The following is a 20,248-nucleotide window of genomic DNA, read 5'->3' on the forward strand; positions in this document are numbered from 1 at the left end:
TGCATAACAACCGACAAAGGCATGAGTTTAACTTTTACTTTAATAGGTAAATTGAAAAAAGAATAACTAATAATAATTAATTGGCGTAATTAGATGTTAATGATGATGATTGGGATTTGTTTAATAATTAGTGTAAGAGCATATGCCAAAACAATGCATTTCTGACTGACTAAGAACTTTCCACCTGTCTCGGTCAACCCACTAACCAAAATTAACAATAAATTCATCAAAATTATTTATTTACTTTCTTAACAACATTTCTCTATTATTCTTATAAATTATACCACCTTTTTTTATATTTAAAATAAGGTAAATAGTCCATTTTTTACATGACTATTACATAAAAAAGTCACAACATTGTTTTGTAAAAATCTTCAATTCAGATAATTTCGTTTCAAATTTATTAATATTTAAGGTAATTAAATACGTATTTAACTTTCAGTATTTGTGTCATAAATTTCTCAAGAAGAAATTAAAATTAATATACAGTTAATTTTGAAAGAACAATCAATTATTGTAATTTTACAAAACAAAAACAAAAAATAAAAGATTCTAATAACATATTAATTTAATTTTAAACCCTTGTAACATTATTATTTTTATTATACTAAAAATGACAATATTTATTTAATTTTTAAAATATTACATATATCTCTATAAAAATTTGTCATAAAAGTAAGAAATAGGCACATTTTCTACAACCCAAAAAGAAAATTTCATATACTTTCACTAATATTCTTTTAAAAGCAAAAAAGAAGAAAGGTTGTATCTTGGGTTAAAAATATATATTTTCCTGATTGATTATTTTAAGAGATTTTTATTATTAAGGAATTTAATTTGTTGTTGTGAATTTAAATACGATATATTATATTTATTTACTTTTTATAACTACTTACTTTTGATATATGTTATGGTTTTATGAGGTTTTCAAATAAAATTCAAATTTTATAATTTTATTTTTCTATTAATATCGATCAATATACTATATTACATAGTATGAAAGATAAAGTGAAAAATATTTTGTTAAAACCGGGTTAATCCTGATTAAATTTGAAGCCATGTATTCAGCAATCAATGACCTATTTTAATAAAACCATGGAATTAAAAAAATATTTAAAGGAAAATATTCTCCTGAAAAGTTTTTGACCATATTCCATGTACAGAAACCTTAAAATGGTATATACATTTAAAAAGAAACAGTTATAGCACATTACCTTAATACGAAGATTCTTGTTGAGATTTTTCTCAATTTCTAGACATGATATTTTACTGGGTTGACCACAAGGCGCACTTTGGGTAATCAATATTTAGCAGTGAATTTAAATCGCATTAAAGATGAATAAGCAAAGAAGAAGAAGTTGTGGCATTTATGTTTTGAATAATCATAGGAAGCATTGATAGTAGACATGATTGGAATGATTTGGAAAAATGATGTTTTTAGTTTTTGGTTTGACTAGGGCATAGGGGTGTTTGGAGAGAGCATTTGCATCAATGAGTTGAGCACATGAGCATTTCTATATCAGTCCCCAAAAGGGTTTAATTGGGAACATGTCACACTGGCATTGGCGTGAAGAGGAGAGAGAAATTGGGGAATGTCATGAATTAAAAACTAGAGAGGGTGGAAGCAAGCTGCATTATTGTATTGTATTTTGCATTTGCATCAGCGATTAACTAATAATTAAAGTCAAAGGCTTTTTTTCCCTGTTTCTTTGGTAGAAAAAGTGAAGGACAAATAACAGAGGAGAAAGAGAGAGAGAAAGAGATGAAGAGAGAGAGATTTCACTCAAATACTAAATAATTTATGTTTTTGTTTTGCTGGCTTCAAATCCATCACTGTCCATTTTCTACAGGTTTCGTAACCTTGTTCCAGTTCCGCATTTTTTTCCCCTTTCTTTCTTGCCCTTTTGATTCTTGGTGAAAGAGAGGCCTTGGGAACAAAGTTTCCGTTTTCAAGATTGAAGCTTTTGGGTCTGTGAGTTCTGATCTCTGCATAAGAGTCCTGTTGTTTCATCTGGGTGTGTTGGTTTGCTTCTGGCTCGACATGGCTGTGGAAAATCCAAGGGATCATTTGGGGGATGAAGATGGGGGTGGTGACCGTTTTCCCGTGGGTATGCGTGTTCTGGCAGTGGATGACGACCCACTTTGTCTCAAAGTGTTGGAGAATCTGCTTCGCAAATGCCAGTATCAGGGTTCGTTGCTTTTAATCATTTTTGTTAAGCAAAAATTTGTGTGTCCTCAACTTAGGCACAGCTAGGCTTGCCCTGTAAAAACTGACATTGCGTATGAATACAGTGTTTGGTGTTTTGTATGTATTGACCTTACTTTTTGGTTTTTGTTTTTCTGCAAGATATAAAAATTCTTACTTCTCCTAAAGTTGAAGGCTTTGGTACGAATTTGAATATTTTCTTGAATGAAGTTCTTGGATTCTTACATTTAGAGCTATTAGTTGACCAATCTGTGTAGGCCCTGGTTATGGGGGGCATTGATCTGCTTTGATGGTTTATGATGTCTTTGACTTTGCCAAATCTCATATCTGATTTGTTGCTTTTGTTGCTGTTGTTGCAGTTACTACAACTAATCAGGCAGTCGAGGCTCTGAAAATGTTGAGGGAAAACAGAAACAAGTTTGACCTTGTAATCAGCGATGTGAATATGCCTGACATGGATGGATTTAAGCTCCTTGAGTTGGTAGGACTTGAAATGGACCTCCCTGTCATCAGTAAGTTCACACTTCTTTTAACTTATGATGCATTTGACCTGAGTTTTTCCTAACCATATTATGAGGGTTTGGTGTATAATCGATGAAGGTTATCCCATTTACAACTCAACTTGTTTAAATAGTGTTCCTTTTGTTTTCCCCAAAATTAGGGAGTTTAATTTTTATCATCCAAATCTAACTATAATGGGTTGAATGTATTGTTGACTGACATAAGTTATTATTGTTTATGATGTTCCAGTGTTGTCAGCACACAGTGATACAAAGCTGGTGATGCAGGGTGTTACACATGGGGCTTGTGACTATTTACTGAAACCTGTTCGAATTGAAGAGCTGAAGAACATATGGCAGCATGTGGTCCGAAGAAAGAATTTTGACGGCAGGGATCAGAGCAAGGCTTCCAATGATGAAAAGGCTCTGAATATTGCTGGGGAAGGTAGCCTAAGCCTAAGATCAGAAAACAGTGCTGACCAGAATAAAAGGCTTGGTAAAAAAAGGAAGGACCAGAGTGAGGAAGAAGAAGATGATGGGGAAGGGAATGGAGATGATGATGACCCCTCAGCACAGAAGAAACCTCGTGTTGTTTGGTCTGTTGAGCTGCATAGAAAATTTGTTGCTGCTGTTAATCAACTTGGCCTAGAAAGTAAGTTAGTGAAAGCAAAAGATAAGGTTCCCAATTTGTTAGACTTCAGTTCATTATAACTTCATATCTCAAAATGAGTACTATAATCCCTGGTGCCATGTTTATTCACCTTTTACTGCAGAGGCTGTTCCCAAGAAAATTCTTGACCTGATGAATGTTGAAGGGCTTACCAGGGAAAATGTGGCAAGCCATCTACAGGTATAGGTTTTGTAGCTATTATTATAATTGTTTGATTCAGTTGTTGACAGATCAAGGATGCAAAATCTTCTAGATCAGATGATTCTTTAAATTTTTTGTGATGAAAGTATTATGAAAAAGAGTTTGTACAGCGAAATAGTAAATCTGGGAAAGTGTATATCAATGTCATCTATGAAAGTGTTAAAACTTTTACTTCAACTTGATTGAAAGATCCTCTCAGTATAATGAAAGTTTTAAGACTTTTGCACCTATGTGTGTTTGGCTTACTTGACAAAGTATACATTTAATTCTGTGCCATATTTTTCTTGCTGTTCATTCTGTGTTGCAGAAGTATAGACTCTATCTGAAAAAGGCAAACCATCAAGCTAACATGGTTGCTGCATTGGGTGGTAGTGATTCTTACTTACGAATGGGTTCAATCGAAGGATTTGGAGATTTTTGCACCGCTTCTGGTTCTGGAAGGATCTCAAACACTACATTACCATCATATGCATCTTCTGGAATTTTCAGTAGGCTGAATTCCCCAGCTGGATTGAACATGCGAGGAATCAGTTCTTCTGCACTTATCCGTCCTGTTCAGACTCAAAACATCAACAGCTCCTTAAACGCACTTGGAAACATTCAGCCATCAATTTTTTCTGCAAATCAGAGCTCAAGTTTGTTACAGGGCATTCCAACATCAATTGAGCTTAACCAATCTAAGCAAAGCAACTGTTCAACCGGTTTATCGCAGCTAAGCCAAGTTGATTCAAGTGCATTTACAGTTGCCTCTGGTTTCCCAGACAGTAGGGCTACTACAGTTAATGGTCCAAACAATTCTCTATCATGTGGCTCAAATAATCATATAATCTTACAAGGAAATCCACAGCAAACACATGGCCCTGGAACATTTAGAAATCAGTCTTCTGTTAGAGCAGCTTCGTTGAATGCAGAATCTTTTGGCATGGGTGGTTCTTCTAATATGTTGGATTATAATCGATGCAACAAAAACTGGCAGAATGCGGCACAGCTATCCAAATTTCCGTCCAATTCCTTGCCATTGTGTGAGGCTTTCAGCAATGACCAACTGCCTCCCACTAGCATCAATGTTTCCAACTCAGGTACTCATATTGGCAACAGTCCGATTGATTTTTCTTCCAGAATGGCAATGACTGTTCCTTTGGAAGATGTACAGCCTTTAAGCTACACGCCACAACAAAGATGGGAAGAACATAAATCGGATTATGACCAAAACTTGAGTCGACCCTTCAATCCTGTAAATTCATATGCTTCTTCCAGTGCAGCAACAACTTCTATGGGGCATGGCTTAAATCACAATAACACAATTTGTAGCAATAGAATTAATGCATCTTTGGTTGGTCCATGCACTGAAGTTGATAAATTCTCTTCTGACATTCCACTGAAGTCGAATGAAGCCTACATTTTGGAGCAATTAAAGTCCCAAGAAGGATTTATGCAGAATACTTTTGGTACCTTGGATGACATAATGGGTGCAATGGTCAAAAGGGTATGATCAAATAGCCTACTCTTGTTTGTTCCATTCTTTAAAGGAAACCATCATGTTTCTTCCCCTCTTTCAAATGATTTTCTTTTCGCATTTGATCATAAAGGATCGGTTTTTAGATTACCATAATAAAAGCACAGTTGACTATTTTAACAGGAACTACAAGATCACCCCGTTCTTTTTGGGGTGGCAAGATCACACTATTCGAGTCTTTTTTTCATGCTTTTCTGGGCTTCTGACTGTTTCTTATTTATGTTTGTGTAGCTGCTGTGCTTTTGTCAACTTGATCTAGATAATCAACAACTTAATTTTATCAGTTAAATCTACCCTTCAGAAATACTTCAAAAATTGAACATAACTAGTAAATGTTTGTTTTCTATGAAGTTTTGTTAGACTGTAAAAATAATACACTTTGCCTGGTTTTTATTTTATCTAGCAATGCCATTTTGCAGTTACTTTTTTAACATATAGGATGACTTTTTCATATGCAACGGAAAATGTGAAGGTTTATGCAGTTTATATATGCAGTAAATAAGATTTTAGGTTGAGCCTCGTGTCATTCGTTACATATTTTTGATCTAGCTCGTATTAAAAGGAAATGAATGTTAGGTTCTTAACTGTGCAACTTTTTCTGTAGTTTTGCTCTTTTGAAATGAATTAGCAAATCTTGCAAAGTTAAGGCAAACCAGTGTCAATTCAGTTAAAAAGCACATGAGAAATCAAGTGGTAGATCATTATATAAAATATTACCAAATGTAATCACATAATCTGCAGTTATATATGGGTCATTTACATTTCTCGCATAAACTTTATCTAAACTACCATCCTCTCAAACTATGCTGCATAATTTACAATCAACCATTCATTTGTTGAGGTTGAGGTAGGTTTAAGTACATATACAACAAGTTATATCCTTTGGTTTCTTCATTAAGTTATCTCCCTAAGAATTTATATAATTTGTATCCTTTGTTAAACCATTTAAGGCAAGACTACTATGATGCAGGAACAAAATGAGTTAACGTTGTTGGATGGAGAAATTGGATTTGATGCCTCCTACCCTGTTGGATCATGCAACTGATTTCTTATTCAGTTTGAATTCAGGACCATTTATCTGTCTCTGGAGCTGATTGATTGTGTAGTTTCTTTGATGTACTTATTTTCATGTTCTGCCACTAAATTTATTGTCATGGTCAACATTGTTTCTTTACTTGAGGACTCGTGTTAGCCATTATCTGTTCTATCTTGTTTTCAATCTTGTAGTGCATAAAAATTTTCTGTATTGGTTTAGATAAAATAATTGTAATATGAATGTGTTTCTTGGTGCTCTCTCTCACTTTTTCTTTTGTTAACTTTTAATATACACGTTATTTTAAAGATGCTTTGATATGAAAGTGTGTATAGACTGAATATTTCAATTGGATTATCTATAGTTATTGGTAGAAGTTACTTTTGTAATCAATTAATGAGAAGTTTCAAACTTTTTTTAGGAAATATTTATTTATGGTAACTTTTTTAGACACTACCTTTTTTTGTGGATAATTTTTTTAACAATTTTAAATTGAGTGGTGGTAAACATACTATTCATTTTTATCAAAAATTCCAACATTAGGAATCTGATTTTATTTATTATTTATTTAGTTTACTTTTTTTAAATTAGGTATAATAAGGGTTGTAGATGTTTCTTGGGTTGGAGTAGAAAAAAAATTTGTACTTATAGATATTGTCTAGACATGTTCGAATGTTGACAAAGAATACTTGGATTTAACAAGTACAAATAATATCTGATTTTCTAAATCAAGGATTAAGACAAGTATATGTATAAAATATGTATATGTATATGTCTCTCTTGTTTTCATTTCCATATCTTTTTAAATTACAAAAACACTCCTAATTTATTATGCATGTTATTTTGAAATTTATTTAATTATAATTATAATGTTTTTACTATTATTTGACATTTAAGAAAAGAAAATGTGTAGCATCTTTTATGATATTATGTTTTCTTTTCTTTGACTTTATTTATTTTTATAAACAGGTTATCTAATAAATATTTAAATAGGTATGAATATACTTATTACTCAATTCATTAAGTATCATATGTGAGTAGATATAAATGGATAAAATATTTTTGTTCTATTCTTTTGTATTTTATTCTGGTGTTAACCCCACTTCCTAGTGGGTTGGAAGAATTGAAAAAGATTGTTGAAGTTATGGTATTTCTGAAATTTAAAAAAAAAAGATATGATTTTCTGATAAGTTAGTCACATCATAAGTCGTGAAAGTATTTAATGATCTCATGCATATATGTTCCAATGCAATGGTTTAAGATAACTGACAAAATTGAATTAAATATGTGAAGGCACGAGATTGTGACAAATATTACTCAAACAAAATGGTAACAGTTATACATGAATATAAACATGTGCATCATTAAAAATATTATAGATGATAAAAATATCTCATAAATTATAATAAATTTTTTGTATTGAATACATAAAATTCAACTACAAAATTTTAATAAAAAGCTAACAAGGAAAAGAAGAGAGTTCTAAGGATAATTAATTGAAAAACTAGTATAAAAATATCAAACATAAATATTTCTTTACCTTCTAACACTCTTGTATCATATGTTATTGAATTATCATCTAACTTTAAACATGGTGTATGATTATAGCTTGACAATATTTATATTCATTTAACATTACATTTGTATATCTTTAACAAGGACACTGATAATGGAAAAACACTTTGATAGTGAATTTATCAATTAGAAACATCATCTAATTGTTTTTCATTATAATTAATAGTTTGAAAACAGATTGATGTCTTATTGATATCAGGCTGATGCTAGGATGATGTTGGATTATCAAGGCTGCATTTTTGTTTACACAAAAATAGAATGGAATTAAAAAATGAAGGTTTAGGCACGCATAAAGTGTTCTATAAAGATGAGATGAGAGGAAAATAGTTTGACTCAATACAAAATTTTATTCAATCTATGAGCATATTATTTGCAGTCTATACATATGTGCAATTTAATGTAAAAAGAATGAAAATATGTTTTAAAAATATAGAAAAATAATGAAAAAAATAAAATATATATATTTTTAAAAAAATATAGAAAATAAAATACAAGACAGCTCTTACTTAGTTGGATTCGTTCACAGGAAACAAAAATATGTATAGATTAGAAGAGAGAGTGTTTCGAACTTACTTTTGGTTTTGGAATAAACTATAAAAGTACAAAAAATGATGTTTAGTATTATTTTGATACTTCTACTTTTAGCTTAATTTAGTTGTATGATTTTCACTTTTTCTTCGGTGCACGAGGTTAGATAATTTGATATATAAAAGTTTATTAACATGATTAAACTATCTAACACTATACGCGTTAGATAAATGTTATAAAGATGTTCGTTTTCATACTTATTATTTTCACTTTTATTATATTTTTATTCCTATATTTTAATTTATTAATTGTTATAATTAATTTTTAAGAGTTCATATTAAAATAATTAAAATTAATAATGTTGTAATGATTCCTCCATATAAAAAAATAGTATCTAAGTAATCGGGACAAATACATTGTGCTAGGATATTTTTATCATAAAAAATAAATTCTTTAGTTTCTTAATTAATTATTTATTTTTGTATGTAAGTTTATGATTTTTTTTCTATATATTTTTTATTTAATTGATTTTTTATATCTTTTTAGATAGAGTCAATGTGTATTTTTTTCTCGTTAAATTGGTGTTAAAATTATTTGGACATGTCACTCCAAATCTTTTTTTCCTCTCAAAATTCTTTCTTTTTTGATGACACAACTCTATCATTCACCTTTTTTGATGATGGTGAAGATAGTGTGAACAAAAACGACGATATTTTAATTGTCATTGTTCTCTCTCTAAGCGAAGTTTGTCTCCCAACAATTAAAGCTCTGACAAATCCATTTTATAGAGGTTCAACATGGTAAAGCGTAACTTTAAGAGTTCATTGATACTATTGTCACAAGAGTTAAACAATGGTGCCAAGGTAAAGAAACTCATAACTAGGAGGAAAATTTGGACTTGGGGATTAGGGAAGAACGAGGGAGTATATGTTAGCAAGGAAAGAAGCATAGGTTGAAGGAAAAGGAGGAGGTGGAGGAGAATGGTATGTGAGGGAAAGGGTGTGGTAGAAAATGGGTACTTTGGGTTTGGAGGTGAAGGTGAATGAGAAAGATGTGGAGGAGGATTAGGGCGAATTGACGAAGAAGAGAGGGTTTAAGAATAATGTCGACAGTGTGAGGAGAGGAGGTAAATTTGTCAAAATGGACCACCTGACCCGACCTAACTCACCCTGGGTTGACCGTGAATGCCTTAAAAGTTTATAAAAATGAAGTGGAAAGACAATTAGACAAAAAGGTGAAAATCGTAAGATTAGATAAACGTGGTGAGTATTATGGAAGATATGATGAAAGTGGACAACATCCTGGTCTGTTTGCTAAGTTCCTTGAGAAATATGGTATTTGTGCTCAATACAATGCCAAACACACCATAACAAAATGAAGTGTCAGAAAGGCATAACCAAACCTTAATGGATATGGTTAGGAGTATGTTAAGTAATTTATATTTACCTATATTGTTGTAGATGTATGCTTTAAAGACTATCATGTATTTGTTGAACACGGTTCCTAGTAAAGTTGTTTAGAAGACTCCTTTTGAGTTATGGACAAGTAGGAAACCTAGTTTAAGACACTTGCATATTTGGGGTTGTCAAACAAAAGTAAGAACTTATAACCCATATGAAAAGAAATTGGATGAAAGAACAATCAATGGATATTTCATTGGTTATCGAGAAAAAATAAAAAGTGTCTATGTTTTATTGTCCGACCCATAGTACAAGAATTGTCAAAACTAAAATGTCCAGTTCATTGAGAATGGTGAAACCAGTGAGAGTGAAGATTCACAAAATGTGGAGACTAAGGAAATTAGAGTACAAGTTCATGTAGCTAGTACCTCTTATTGAAGAGTTGTTCCCCAACAAATTAATGAACTTCATGTTAACAATGGGTTGGTAGTAGAACAACCACAGGAAGTAGTATTAAGAAGATTTCATACAGAAAGAAAGTTTATTATTTTGAATGATTATATGGTTTATCTACAAGAGTCTTAAAATGACTTAAGTATTGATAATGACCTAGTTTCATTTTTAGAAGCCATTAATGGTGATAATTCTTATAAGTGGTAAAATGCTACGAATGATGAGCTTAAATCAATGGCACAACATGATGTATGAGACCTTGTGGAATTGTTAAAGGATGTAACACAGTTGGGTGTAAATGAGTCTTTAAGACTAAGCGTGACTCTCATGGCAATATCGAATGTTACAAGACCTGACTTGTTGCTAAAGGTTTTACTAAGAAAGATGACATTGACTATGAGGAAATTTTTTTTGCATGTTTTTAAGAAAGATTCGTTTAGAATTATCATGACATTAGTAGCTCATTGTGATCTTGAGTTGCTTCAAATGGATGTTAAAATTGCCTTTCTGCATAGGGATTTAGAAGAGAATGTTTATATGGACCAACTAGTAGGGTTCACTAAAGAAAGAAAGGAACACATGATGTGTAAACTTAAGAAATCAATATATGGACTTAAACAAGCATTTCGGCTTAAGTTCAATGATATTGTTATGCCTTTGGATTTAAGGAGAACACTATTGATCGATTTATATATCTGAATATCAGTAGGAAAAAGTTTATACTTTTTATTCTGTATGATGATGATATTTTGATTGTGACTAATGATCTTGGTCTATTAAGTGAGACTAAGAGGTTTCTCTCTAGTAACTTTGAAATGAAAGATATGGGTGAGACATACTATGTGATAGGAATAGAAATATTTTGTGATAGATCACAATGACTATTACGTTTGTCTCAAAAAGCATATATTAATAAATTTTTAGAGAGATTCAGAATGGATAAATGTTCAACATCTATTGTTCTAATATAGAAAGGAGACAAGTTTAGTCTCATGCAATGTCCAAAAAATTATTTGAAATGGAATCAAATGGAAGATATCCCTTATGCATCTGTTGTTGGGAGTTTTATGTATGTTCAAACATGTATGAGGCCATATATTATCTTTGTAGTTGGCATGCTTGGTAGACACCAAAGAAATCTATGACTGGATCATTGGAAAACTTCAAAGAAAGTTTTAAGATACGTACTAGGAACAAAAATCACTTGCTTACTTATAGGAAATCTAATCACCTTGAGGTGATTGATTATATAGATTCAGACTTTACCGACTGTGGATACAAGAAAGTCTATATTTGGTTATGTGTATCTTTTAACCGAAGGACTGATTTCATGGAAAAGTGTGAAACAGTCCGTTACTGTTGTATCCACCATGGAAGTTGAATTTGTTACATGCTTTGAGACAACAATTTAAACTAATTGGTTGTAGAACTTTATTTCAAGGCTTGGAGTAGTCGACAGGATTGTCAAGCCACTAAAAATTTATTGTGATAATTTTGCAGTTGTATTCTTTTCTAAAAGAACGACAAGTATTCCAAAAGTATTAATCATATGAAATTGAAATACTTTGTCTTTAAAGAGAGATTTAGAAAAATAAAGTGTCTATAGAACACATTAACACTAATATTATGATTGGTAACCCTTTGACAAAAGGATTACTGCCCAAATTGTTTGTTGACCATGTAAAGAATATGGATATCATGTCTACCATTGAATGGTGAATGTTAATGTTATCAATGTTTATCTGACACTTTGAGCTTTTTATAAGTTTATGTAATTTGTGTTTTCTTTTTTATGTGTATATGCATGTAAATTATGATTAACAAAACAAATTATGCTAATGTTATTGAAAACAACTTTATGTTTGAAACCATTTTGGACTTCTCGTTGTAAGATCATATCATGGAGAAAATGATAATATAGCAATACATGGAAGGGGACATGTTGACTTCTGCAACTACCATGAATCTTGTTATTTGTGTATCTTTAATTATGAATAATGATGAAACCAATTTATATAAGGTCTTTTAATGTGCATTATGTTTATGTATTAAAACATAGAATGTTATTATGACATCATATGAATCACTTGAGAGAATTAAGAATTAATTGACGAATTAATTATATTACGTGACTCATTTGAAATATTTTGATGGGTTCAAATATAGTTTAATAAAATATAAGGACCTATTGATTATTATGAAAAACTATAATAAAAATAAACTAAAACCTAATTTGATAAATGTTGATTAATGAAAGATATTAGGGTTATCTGTATGACTATAATGACCGTTATCTATTAAGAAAATGTGAGAAGAGAAAGAAAGACAAAAAATAGATAAAAAAACATATATTAGAGAAAAAAAATTAAAGAACACATTTTTATAAAATCTTTTATAATTGGTATTCTAGTATGATTATATTATAAGAATTATAAATTCTAAAAATAATTCTTTTAATAGATTAAAAACGTGAGAAAACTACAAATTAATTTACATTTAGAAGAACATGTTCAACCTCTAAACTTAAGAGCCTAAAGCTAGGGACTATATATCTTGTTAAGACTCAGACCCAATCCTATCTTTTGATTGGTCTCCATACTAAGTAATTACAAAATATTAATATATACATGTGTAGTCTTGATCATTAATTTTGGGATCGAAGTAATATTTTTTAAACTAGACATAATTTTAGTCTCTATATTATTCAAAGTATAAAGTCCATTCTTTACAAATTGCAAATAAAAGAATTTCATTTTCTTCTACACACCAACACTCTTACCTTGCATATAATCCAAAGATTATAAACAAAAGATAAAAAAAAATTGTATCATTTTCAATCTCTACCAATACCACTCATCCAAATTAAAAAGACCAAAATTACCCATCTAAATTAAATCCACCCCTATGCATATTGGAGCAAAATAATATCAATTTTTTAGGAAACAAAAATGAAAGTTTCTTCCTTTTTGCACTAAGGCTTGTCTTTAGTTCCAAGCATACACACTTGAAATGGACCTATTAGTTCAAAGCTATTTCTTGCCCCTTAAGCCTTATCTCTTGCCCTTAAAGCTACTACAATCGGTTTAAGTTTGGCATTTTCCAAACTATCCAAATGTTACATCAAAATTATATGATTCCAGAAAATTAAGAATGTCTCTTCTGAGAGGAGAATACCAAGTTGAAAACTATACAACATTCAGCATTTTTCTCACAAGAAAAGCATAATATAATTTGCAAATGTTATAAGAGATTTTTGAGAATTAATAACGGTGACATGAGTCTTCAATTCTTAAGTAAAACTCTAACAAGTTATGATCACATTATAATACTAATTCTAATCCAAGGTAAGAGATTATCACTTGTATACTATAAGTTTATTATATCTCTAATCCTTCCCAAAAGAATTATAAATTTATTAAATTAATAGTTTATTCATAAAAGAATAGTTTTGATTTATTTAATTAAAAATTAAAAATATCCTCATCAGAATTGAGCAAACTGTAATAAAACAATATGCAAGTAAAAAACTGATGCCGATTGTGTTTAGGGTAACTTGTACTTAAATGTGAAGTGACATTCTAACCTTTTATTATAAGAATAAAACCCTGATTAATAAATATTTTTTAAGAAAAACATGAATATATTGTATTATTTTTTATCTACTGAGAATAATTAAAATAACCACATAGAAAAACACTCTTGACCTTCTTTTTTTTTCTTAAAATGGAAAATAAAACAATTATAGGATTTAAAATTAATAAAGAGCAAAAATAATTGAAAGAGAGAACAAAGCCTTTTAGAATACTAGAAAGTTCTATGTTATGGAATATGTGGTCCAAACACTTCCACGAGTTTCTTAGCTCAATCCCTTTGTTTATTCTAAAACAAATCTGGTATACAGAGAAGAAAATATCTATTTTTCTGCTATTATTTGCTAAACTATATTCTTAGAAATAAATTCATCAAATTTATTCTTTTATATTTGAAAAAAAAAATTAACCTCTTAATCATTTGTTTCTTTTTCTTTTTTTTTATACATACTATATCATTTTAAGGATTAAATATTTTTTAGTCCCTAAACTATCAAACGAATTTGTTTTTAGTATCTTTTTTTAAATTAAGTTACATTTTGATTCTTGTCTTTAAAGAAATAATAATTTTTATTCTCCAAACCTAACGACATTAATGACTAACGATTTTTTTAAGGAGAATAATTAAAATGTAATTTAGTTTAAAAAGAGACTAAAAATAAATTCACTTGATAGTTTAGGAACTAAAAACATATTTAACCCTAATTTTAAAAACAGATTTATAATATTCGCTTGATAATTTAGGGACTAAAAACATATTTAATCTTATTAAGATGTAGTTTAATTAAATGAAAATTTATTTTAAAATAAAAATAAACATTTCAAATAAAAGTTAAGCTTACACATGACTACTTTTGGATATTACTAGAAAATTTAATGAGGCTGTATTTTCCAAGATTCCAAACCGACACTATAAAAAGAAATAAAAAAGGACACAAATTTGAAACCCGGAAAGTCCTTTGTTTACACACACTTTAAATAACATAATAGTGATAAATATTACTATTTAAACAAAATAAATATCTATCATGCCAATTTTTCACGCTAAACTGTTCTAAATAAGCTTCTAATAAACTTTATGGCATCATACATGAGAGACAAAAATAAATATTTTAAATCGTGACATATATAAATTCAAAAAATTTAAACAAAATTTTCATAAACAAAATTAACTATCAATTAAAGTTATCATGATTAAGGTCTTTTCTTTTCGTAAAAATACTTATAAAAAAAGTGATTCAATCGTAGCCACTACAATAATTATAGATATTATGTGTAGGCTTATTCTAGAATTGTCAAACAAGTTTCCTATGTTGTATATATGCATAGACACACTTATCAGAAACCTCATAAAAGGGCACAACTTGAGAGTACCCAGAAAATCGTGGTTTGTTTGATCTCTGTGTTGTGTTATTGTTTCCCAGTTTAAGGTGGTAATGGAGAAGAAAGAGATGGAAGTAGTGAAGGGTGTGGACTTGAAAAGGTACATGGGACGATGGTACGAGATTGCTTCACTCCCTTCGTTTTTTCAGCCAAGGAATGGTGTGAACACAAGAGCCACATATACCCTTAATACCGATGGGACTGTGCATGTGCTCAACGAAACTTGGTCTGATGGAAAGAGAAGCTCCATAGAAGGCAGTGCTTACAAGGCAGACCCAAAATCTGATGAAGCCAAGTTAAAGGTAAAATTTTATGTTCCACCTTTCTTGCCCCTCTTCCCTGTCGTTGGGAACTACTGGGTCCTCTTCCTTGATGAGGATTATCAGTATGCTTTGATCGGCGAACCAAGCAGGAAATATCTTTGGGTGAGTAAACCTATTTAACTTTTGTTGCTATCTATATTTTTTGTTGTCTCTGTTTTCTACTGTGTTCTGTCTTGTAAAGTTTCATAACACGGAGCTGGTGTAGCTAACTGATAGTGATAAAAAGTTATGTGTTACTAATGGTGTTGAAGTTCGTTTAAAGGTTGGTGTTAATTTGATTTTGGTGAGCTAACGTTGGTGAATTATGAATGGTAGATTTTATGCAGAGAAACCAATATGGATGATGCTATCTACAATCAACTTGTTGAGAAAGCTATTTCAGAAGGATATGATGTGAGCAAACTCCAGAAGACTCCACAGAGTGATCCGCCACCAGCGGCAGAAGAAGGATCCCATGACAACAAAGGCATTTGGTGGATCAAATCTCTTTTTGGCAAATAGACTTTATCTATATACATACGTTTAAAATGTATTTCAATTTCCATGTAGTGTGTATTCTTTTGTGTTTTTGTAATGTATTATTTAAAATATAAATTTTGTATTCAAGAATACAAATGATGATGGAGAATTTGAAACTGAATTTTCTAGACCTTTGCAGTAGTTATGGTATATATCAATCATAGTTTTTCAACTCTCAGTAGCATCTTAGAAAGGAGAAATTGATCTTTATAAGAAATTACTCAAACCATGCTTAATTTTAATTTTAAACTTCAATATTTCTCAACATGAGTAATTAGTCCATGTTACAAAAGAATATTTTTATTAAATTGAATTATAGTTATAGATAAATACTAGACATTAAATCTCAGTAAATATATTACCATAAATAAGATTTTTTACGTTTGCTATTTTTTTTTTGTCTTTTACAACGTAGAAAGATTATTGTTAATGTTAAAAATGTAAATTTTGTATCCGAGTTAATATCTGATATAATTTTATGTTAGAAGAGAAAGTTCCTGATGTTAAGTTACATTAGTTATTAATACTTTGACGTAAATTATAATTGTTTTCTTAAAAAAATAAAAATTTAGGTTAGACAATGTATGGATAGTAAAGAAATTTCTTTTACTTATATCGAATTTATATCAGATTGATTAGGAATGTCCCGGGAGTGGGTAGGGAATTCATATAGATAGTAGCTTCGTTAGATAAATATTTGTTTTATACTTGTTTCATATTCATGCATATAAGTGGATATTTACATATTTTTTTAATATCTGTAGATATTTATAAAAAAATGTAAAAATATTTAATAAAATATTTTAACCTTAAAAAATTATATTAAAATATATAAAAATGATATAAGTTATAAAAAATGTATAGTTATTAAAATCTTAAAAAGATCTATGTAATAATTTATAAAAAAATTAAGACGAGATGTGAACTTGGTCACTCACTATTTTTATTAATATATATATATATATATATATATATATATATATATATATATATATATATATTAATAAAAATAAAAGATGGTATTTTAGTAAAATAGAGACTAAGAGGTACTAGGTTATCTATAAGTATGGATACTATAATTCGTCAAGTTAACATGTGGATATAATAAATACATAATGTTATAAATTTTAAGTTTGAATTGTCTGTAAAATTTCATAATTTCAAATACTTTTATTCTTTTGTATTTCTAAATGTTGAACTCAAATCCTAATTGAAAACCCAATAGTGTTTAGAAATTGGATGCGAAATTTTATTTCAAGACTTTTCAAAAAGAATAAATATTTTAAAAGTATTAAACATATGAAATTGAAATATTTTAGCGTTTACAAAATTTAGAATCGTAAAATATAAATAACACATATTAACACTGATCTTAGTTAACCTTTTCCCTAAACTTACTTACTGCTTAAATTATTTTTGAACATGGAAAAAATATGAATATTATGTCCATAATAACTGTTAAGTATTAATATTATTAATGTTTAATGTGACATTATAAAATTTTAATATATAAGTTTATGAAATTTGTATTTTATTTTTCTTGTGTTTGATAAAGAAAATAAATTATATTATCATTATTAAAAATGACATTATATTTAAATTCATTATAAATTTTTTATTGTAAAATTATATTAGAAAGAAAATGATAATATAGTAATAAATGAAAAACAGAAAATGTCAATTGAATTTTTTGAAAGCGTCGTATAAAACAATTTGCTGATAAAAGCTGATACAAATTGTGTTTCGGGTAACTTCAACTTCAATGTAAAGTAATATTCTAATATTTTATTATAAGAATAAAACCCTAATTAATAAATAATTCTTTTTAGAAAAATATGAAAATATTTGTATTATTTTTTATCTACTGAGAATAATTAAAATGAGCACATAGAAAAACACTCTTGACTTTTTTTTTCTTAAAATGGAAAAGAAAACAATTACAGGATTTAAAATTAATAAAGAGCAGAAATAATTGAAAGAGAGAAGGAAGGCTTTGAGAATACTAGAAAGTTCTATGTGATGGAATACGTGGTCCAAACACTTCCACGACTTTCTTAGCCCATTCCTTTGTTTATTATATAAAAAATGTGGTCTACAGACAAGAAAATATCTACTTTTTCTGTCATTATTTGCTAATCTATATTCTTAGAAATAAATTCATCTAATTTATTCTTTTATATTTAAAAAAAAAAACTAACCTCTTAACCATTTGTTTTTTTTTTGTTGATGTCTATACATACTGATATAATTTTAAAAGCCAATTTATAATGTTAAGGTCTAGTTTAATTAAATGAAAATTTATTTTAAAATGAAAATAAGCATTTCAAAATAAAAGTTAAGGTTACACGTGCCTACTTTTGAATATTACCACAAAATTCAAAGAGGCTGTATTTTCCAAGATTCCAAATAGACACTATAAAAGAAAAAAAAAGGACATAAATTTGAAACCCACAATTTAGTTAGCAAAGTCTTTTGTTTACACACACTTTAAATAACATAATAGTGATAAATATTATTATTTAAACAAAATTAATATCTATGATGTCAAATTTTCACCTTAAACTGTTCTAAATATGCTTCTAATACAGTTGATGGCATCATACATGAGAGACAAAAATAAATATTTTAAATTGTGACATATAAATTCATAAAATTTAAACAAAATTTCCATAGACAACATTAACTACCAATTAAAGTTACCATGATTAACGTCTTATCTTTTCCTAAAAATACTTATATAAGAAGTGATTCAATCATAGCCACTACAATAATTATAGATATTATGTGTAGGCTTATTCTAGAATTGTTAAACAAGTTTCCTAAGTTGTATATATGCATAGACACACTCATCAGAAACTTCATAAAAGGCCACAACTTGAGAGTACCCAGAAGATCATCGTTTGTTTAATCTGTGAGTTGTGTCATTTCCCAGTTCAAGGTGGTAATGGCGAAGGAAGAGATGGAAGTTGTGAAGGGTGTGGACTTGAAAAGGTACATGGGTCGATGGTATGAGATTGCCTCATTCCCTTCGCGTTTTCAGCCAAAGGATGGTGAGAACAGCAGAGCCACATATACCCTTAACGAAGATGGTACTGTGCATGTGCTGAACGAGACATGGAGTGGTGGAAAGAGAGGCTACATAGAGGGTACTGCTTACAAGGCAGACCCAAAATCTGATGAAGCCAAGTTAAGGGTAAAATTTTATGTTCCACCTTTCTTGCCCATCATCCCTGTCGTTGGGGACTACTGGGTCCTCTTCCTTGATGACGATTATCAGTATGCTTTGATCGGCCAACCAAGCAGGAAATGCCTTTGGGTAAGTAAACCTATTTAACTTCTGTTGCTATTTATTTTTTGTTGTCTCTGTTTTTCTACTGTGTTCTGCTGATCGAAAATTATATATCGTCATATGGTGTTAGTAACTATATTAAGTTGATGGTATGAATCATTTTAAGTTTGTATTTAACTTTACAAAACTCCTGTGATTTTTCTTTAGATTTGAAGTTTCTATATTATCTTTTTGTGGTTATTGTGATGATCTTAGGCTGATCTTCAAATGTAAAAGCGAAAAGGATAATGTTCATCGACCTCTTTTTTTTCCATGATTTGCTTGGTAACTAGTTTCTTCAAAATCCATATTAGGAAGAAAAAAATGTGTTTAATATTGGACAGTATTAGTCAAAAGGAGAATGAATATATACTTTTATGACAGAGGGTTTTGTGCTTAAAAGGTGGTTTTGTATTTGAAAGACAAACAATGAGGATAAAGTTTCGTCACAGATTTATGTTTTTTATCTTTAGATAAATATTAGAAGAATGGGAAATAGCGTATTCTTGTTTTGAAGCTTTACCAATTCAGAATGTTACTGCAAAACTGATAGTGATAAGTTGAAAGTTATGTGTTACTAATGGTGTTGAGGTTAGTTTAAAAAGGTTTGTGTTAATTTGATTTTGGTGAGCTAACGTTGGTGAATTATGAATGGTAGATTTTATGCAGAGAAACCAATATGGATGATGCTATCTACAATCAACTTGTTGAGAAAGCTATTTCAGAAGGATATGATGTGAGCAAACTCCAGAAGACTCCACAGAGTGATCCGCCACCAGAGGCAGAAGAAGGATCCCATGACAACAAAGGCATTTGGTGGATCAAATCTCTTTTTGGCAAATAGACTTTATACATACACACACACACATATATATATATATACACGTTTAAATTTTGAATTTCATGTAGAGTGTATTCTGATAGATTGAATCCCTCTATAGCATATGGATGTGTGTGTTTGGTTGCTCTCTGATCTGTACATAAACTTTGGTGTGTGAATATTTTGATGATGTTATTTCAGCT

The 20,248-nt window shown here is 29.6% G+C and overlaps 3 protein-coding genes across 3 annotated transcripts; all 3 read left to right on the forward strand.

The window, feature by feature from the left end:
- Positions 1 to 1,407: 1,407 nt before the first annotated feature.
- On the forward strand, positions 1,408 to 6,393 carry LOC124834228 (two-component response regulator ARR12-like). Its single transcript, XM_088106113.1, has 6 exons — positions 1,408 to 2,189; positions 2,566 to 2,718; positions 2,957 to 3,358; positions 3,480 to 3,556; positions 3,885 to 5,063; positions 6,064 to 6,393. The coding sequence occupies exons 1-6, from the start codon at positions 2,042 to 2,044 to the stop codon at positions 6,136 to 6,138; spliced, it is 2,034 nt and encodes a 677-aa protein (XP_087962239.1). The 5' UTR covers positions 1,408 to 2,041; the 3' UTR covers positions 6,139 to 6,393.
- Positions 6,394 to 15,003: 8,610 nt separating this feature from the next.
- On the forward strand, positions 15,004 to 16,025 carry LOC148203411 (temperature-induced lipocalin-1-like). Its single transcript, XM_088106114.1, has 2 exons — positions 15,004 to 15,480; positions 15,694 to 16,025. The coding sequence occupies exons 1-2, from the start codon at positions 15,109 to 15,111 to the stop codon at positions 15,877 to 15,879; spliced, it is 558 nt and encodes a 185-aa protein (XP_087962240.1). The 5' UTR covers positions 15,004 to 15,108; the 3' UTR covers positions 15,880 to 16,025.
- Positions 16,026 to 18,715: 2,690 nt separating this feature from the next.
- Positions 18,716 to 20,192, forward strand: LOC124845345 (temperature-induced lipocalin-1-like). The gene is made up of 2 exons (XM_047322425.2): positions 18,716 to 19,213; positions 19,884 to 20,192. The coding sequence occupies exons 1-2, from the start codon at positions 18,842 to 18,844 to the stop codon at positions 20,067 to 20,069; spliced, it is 558 nt and encodes a 185-aa protein (XP_047178381.1). The 5' UTR covers positions 18,716 to 18,841; the 3' UTR covers positions 20,070 to 20,192.
- The last annotated feature ends 56 nt before the right edge of the window (positions 20,193 to 20,248 follow it).

The sequence above is a fragment of the Vigna umbellata genome, chromosome 2, assembly GCF_029865625.1.
Source record: "Vigna umbellata cultivar VRB3 chromosome 2, Vumbellata_1.0, whole genome shotgun sequence".
Taxonomy (NCBI): domain Eukaryota; kingdom Viridiplantae; phylum Streptophyta; class Magnoliopsida; order Fabales; family Fabaceae; genus Vigna; species Vigna umbellata.

Excerpts from the sequence above, each read along its gene's own strand:
- LOC124834228 (XM_088106113.1), top strand. The coding sequence starts at position 2,042 with ATGGCTGTGGAAAATCCAAGGGATCATTTGGGGGATGAAGATGGGGGT. Across the intron at positions 2,719-2,956 it reads AATGGACCTCCCTGTCATCA|TGTTGTCAGCACACAGTGAT; the intron begins GTAAGTTCACAC and ends ATGATGTTCCAG. Across the intron at positions 5,064-6,063 it reads TGGGTGCAATGGTCAAAAGG|GAACAAAATGAGTTAACGTT; the intron begins GTATGATCAAAT and ends ACTATGATGCAG.
- LOC148203411 (XM_088106114.1), top strand. The coding sequence starts at position 15,109 with ATGGAGAAGAAAGAGATGGAAGTAGTGAAGGGTGTGGACTTGAAAAGG. Across the intron at positions 15,481-15,693 it reads CAAGCAGGAAATATCTTTGG|ATTTTATGCAGAGAAACCAA; the intron begins GTGAGTAAACCT and ends TATGAATGGTAG.
- LOC124845345 (XM_047322425.2), top strand. The coding sequence starts at position 18,842 with ATGGCGAAGGAAGAGATGGAAGTTGTGAAGGGTGTGGACTTGAAAAGG. Across the intron at positions 19,214-19,883 it reads CAAGCAGGAAATGCCTTTGG|ATTTTATGCAGAGAAACCAA; the intron begins GTAAGTAAACCT and ends TATGAATGGTAG.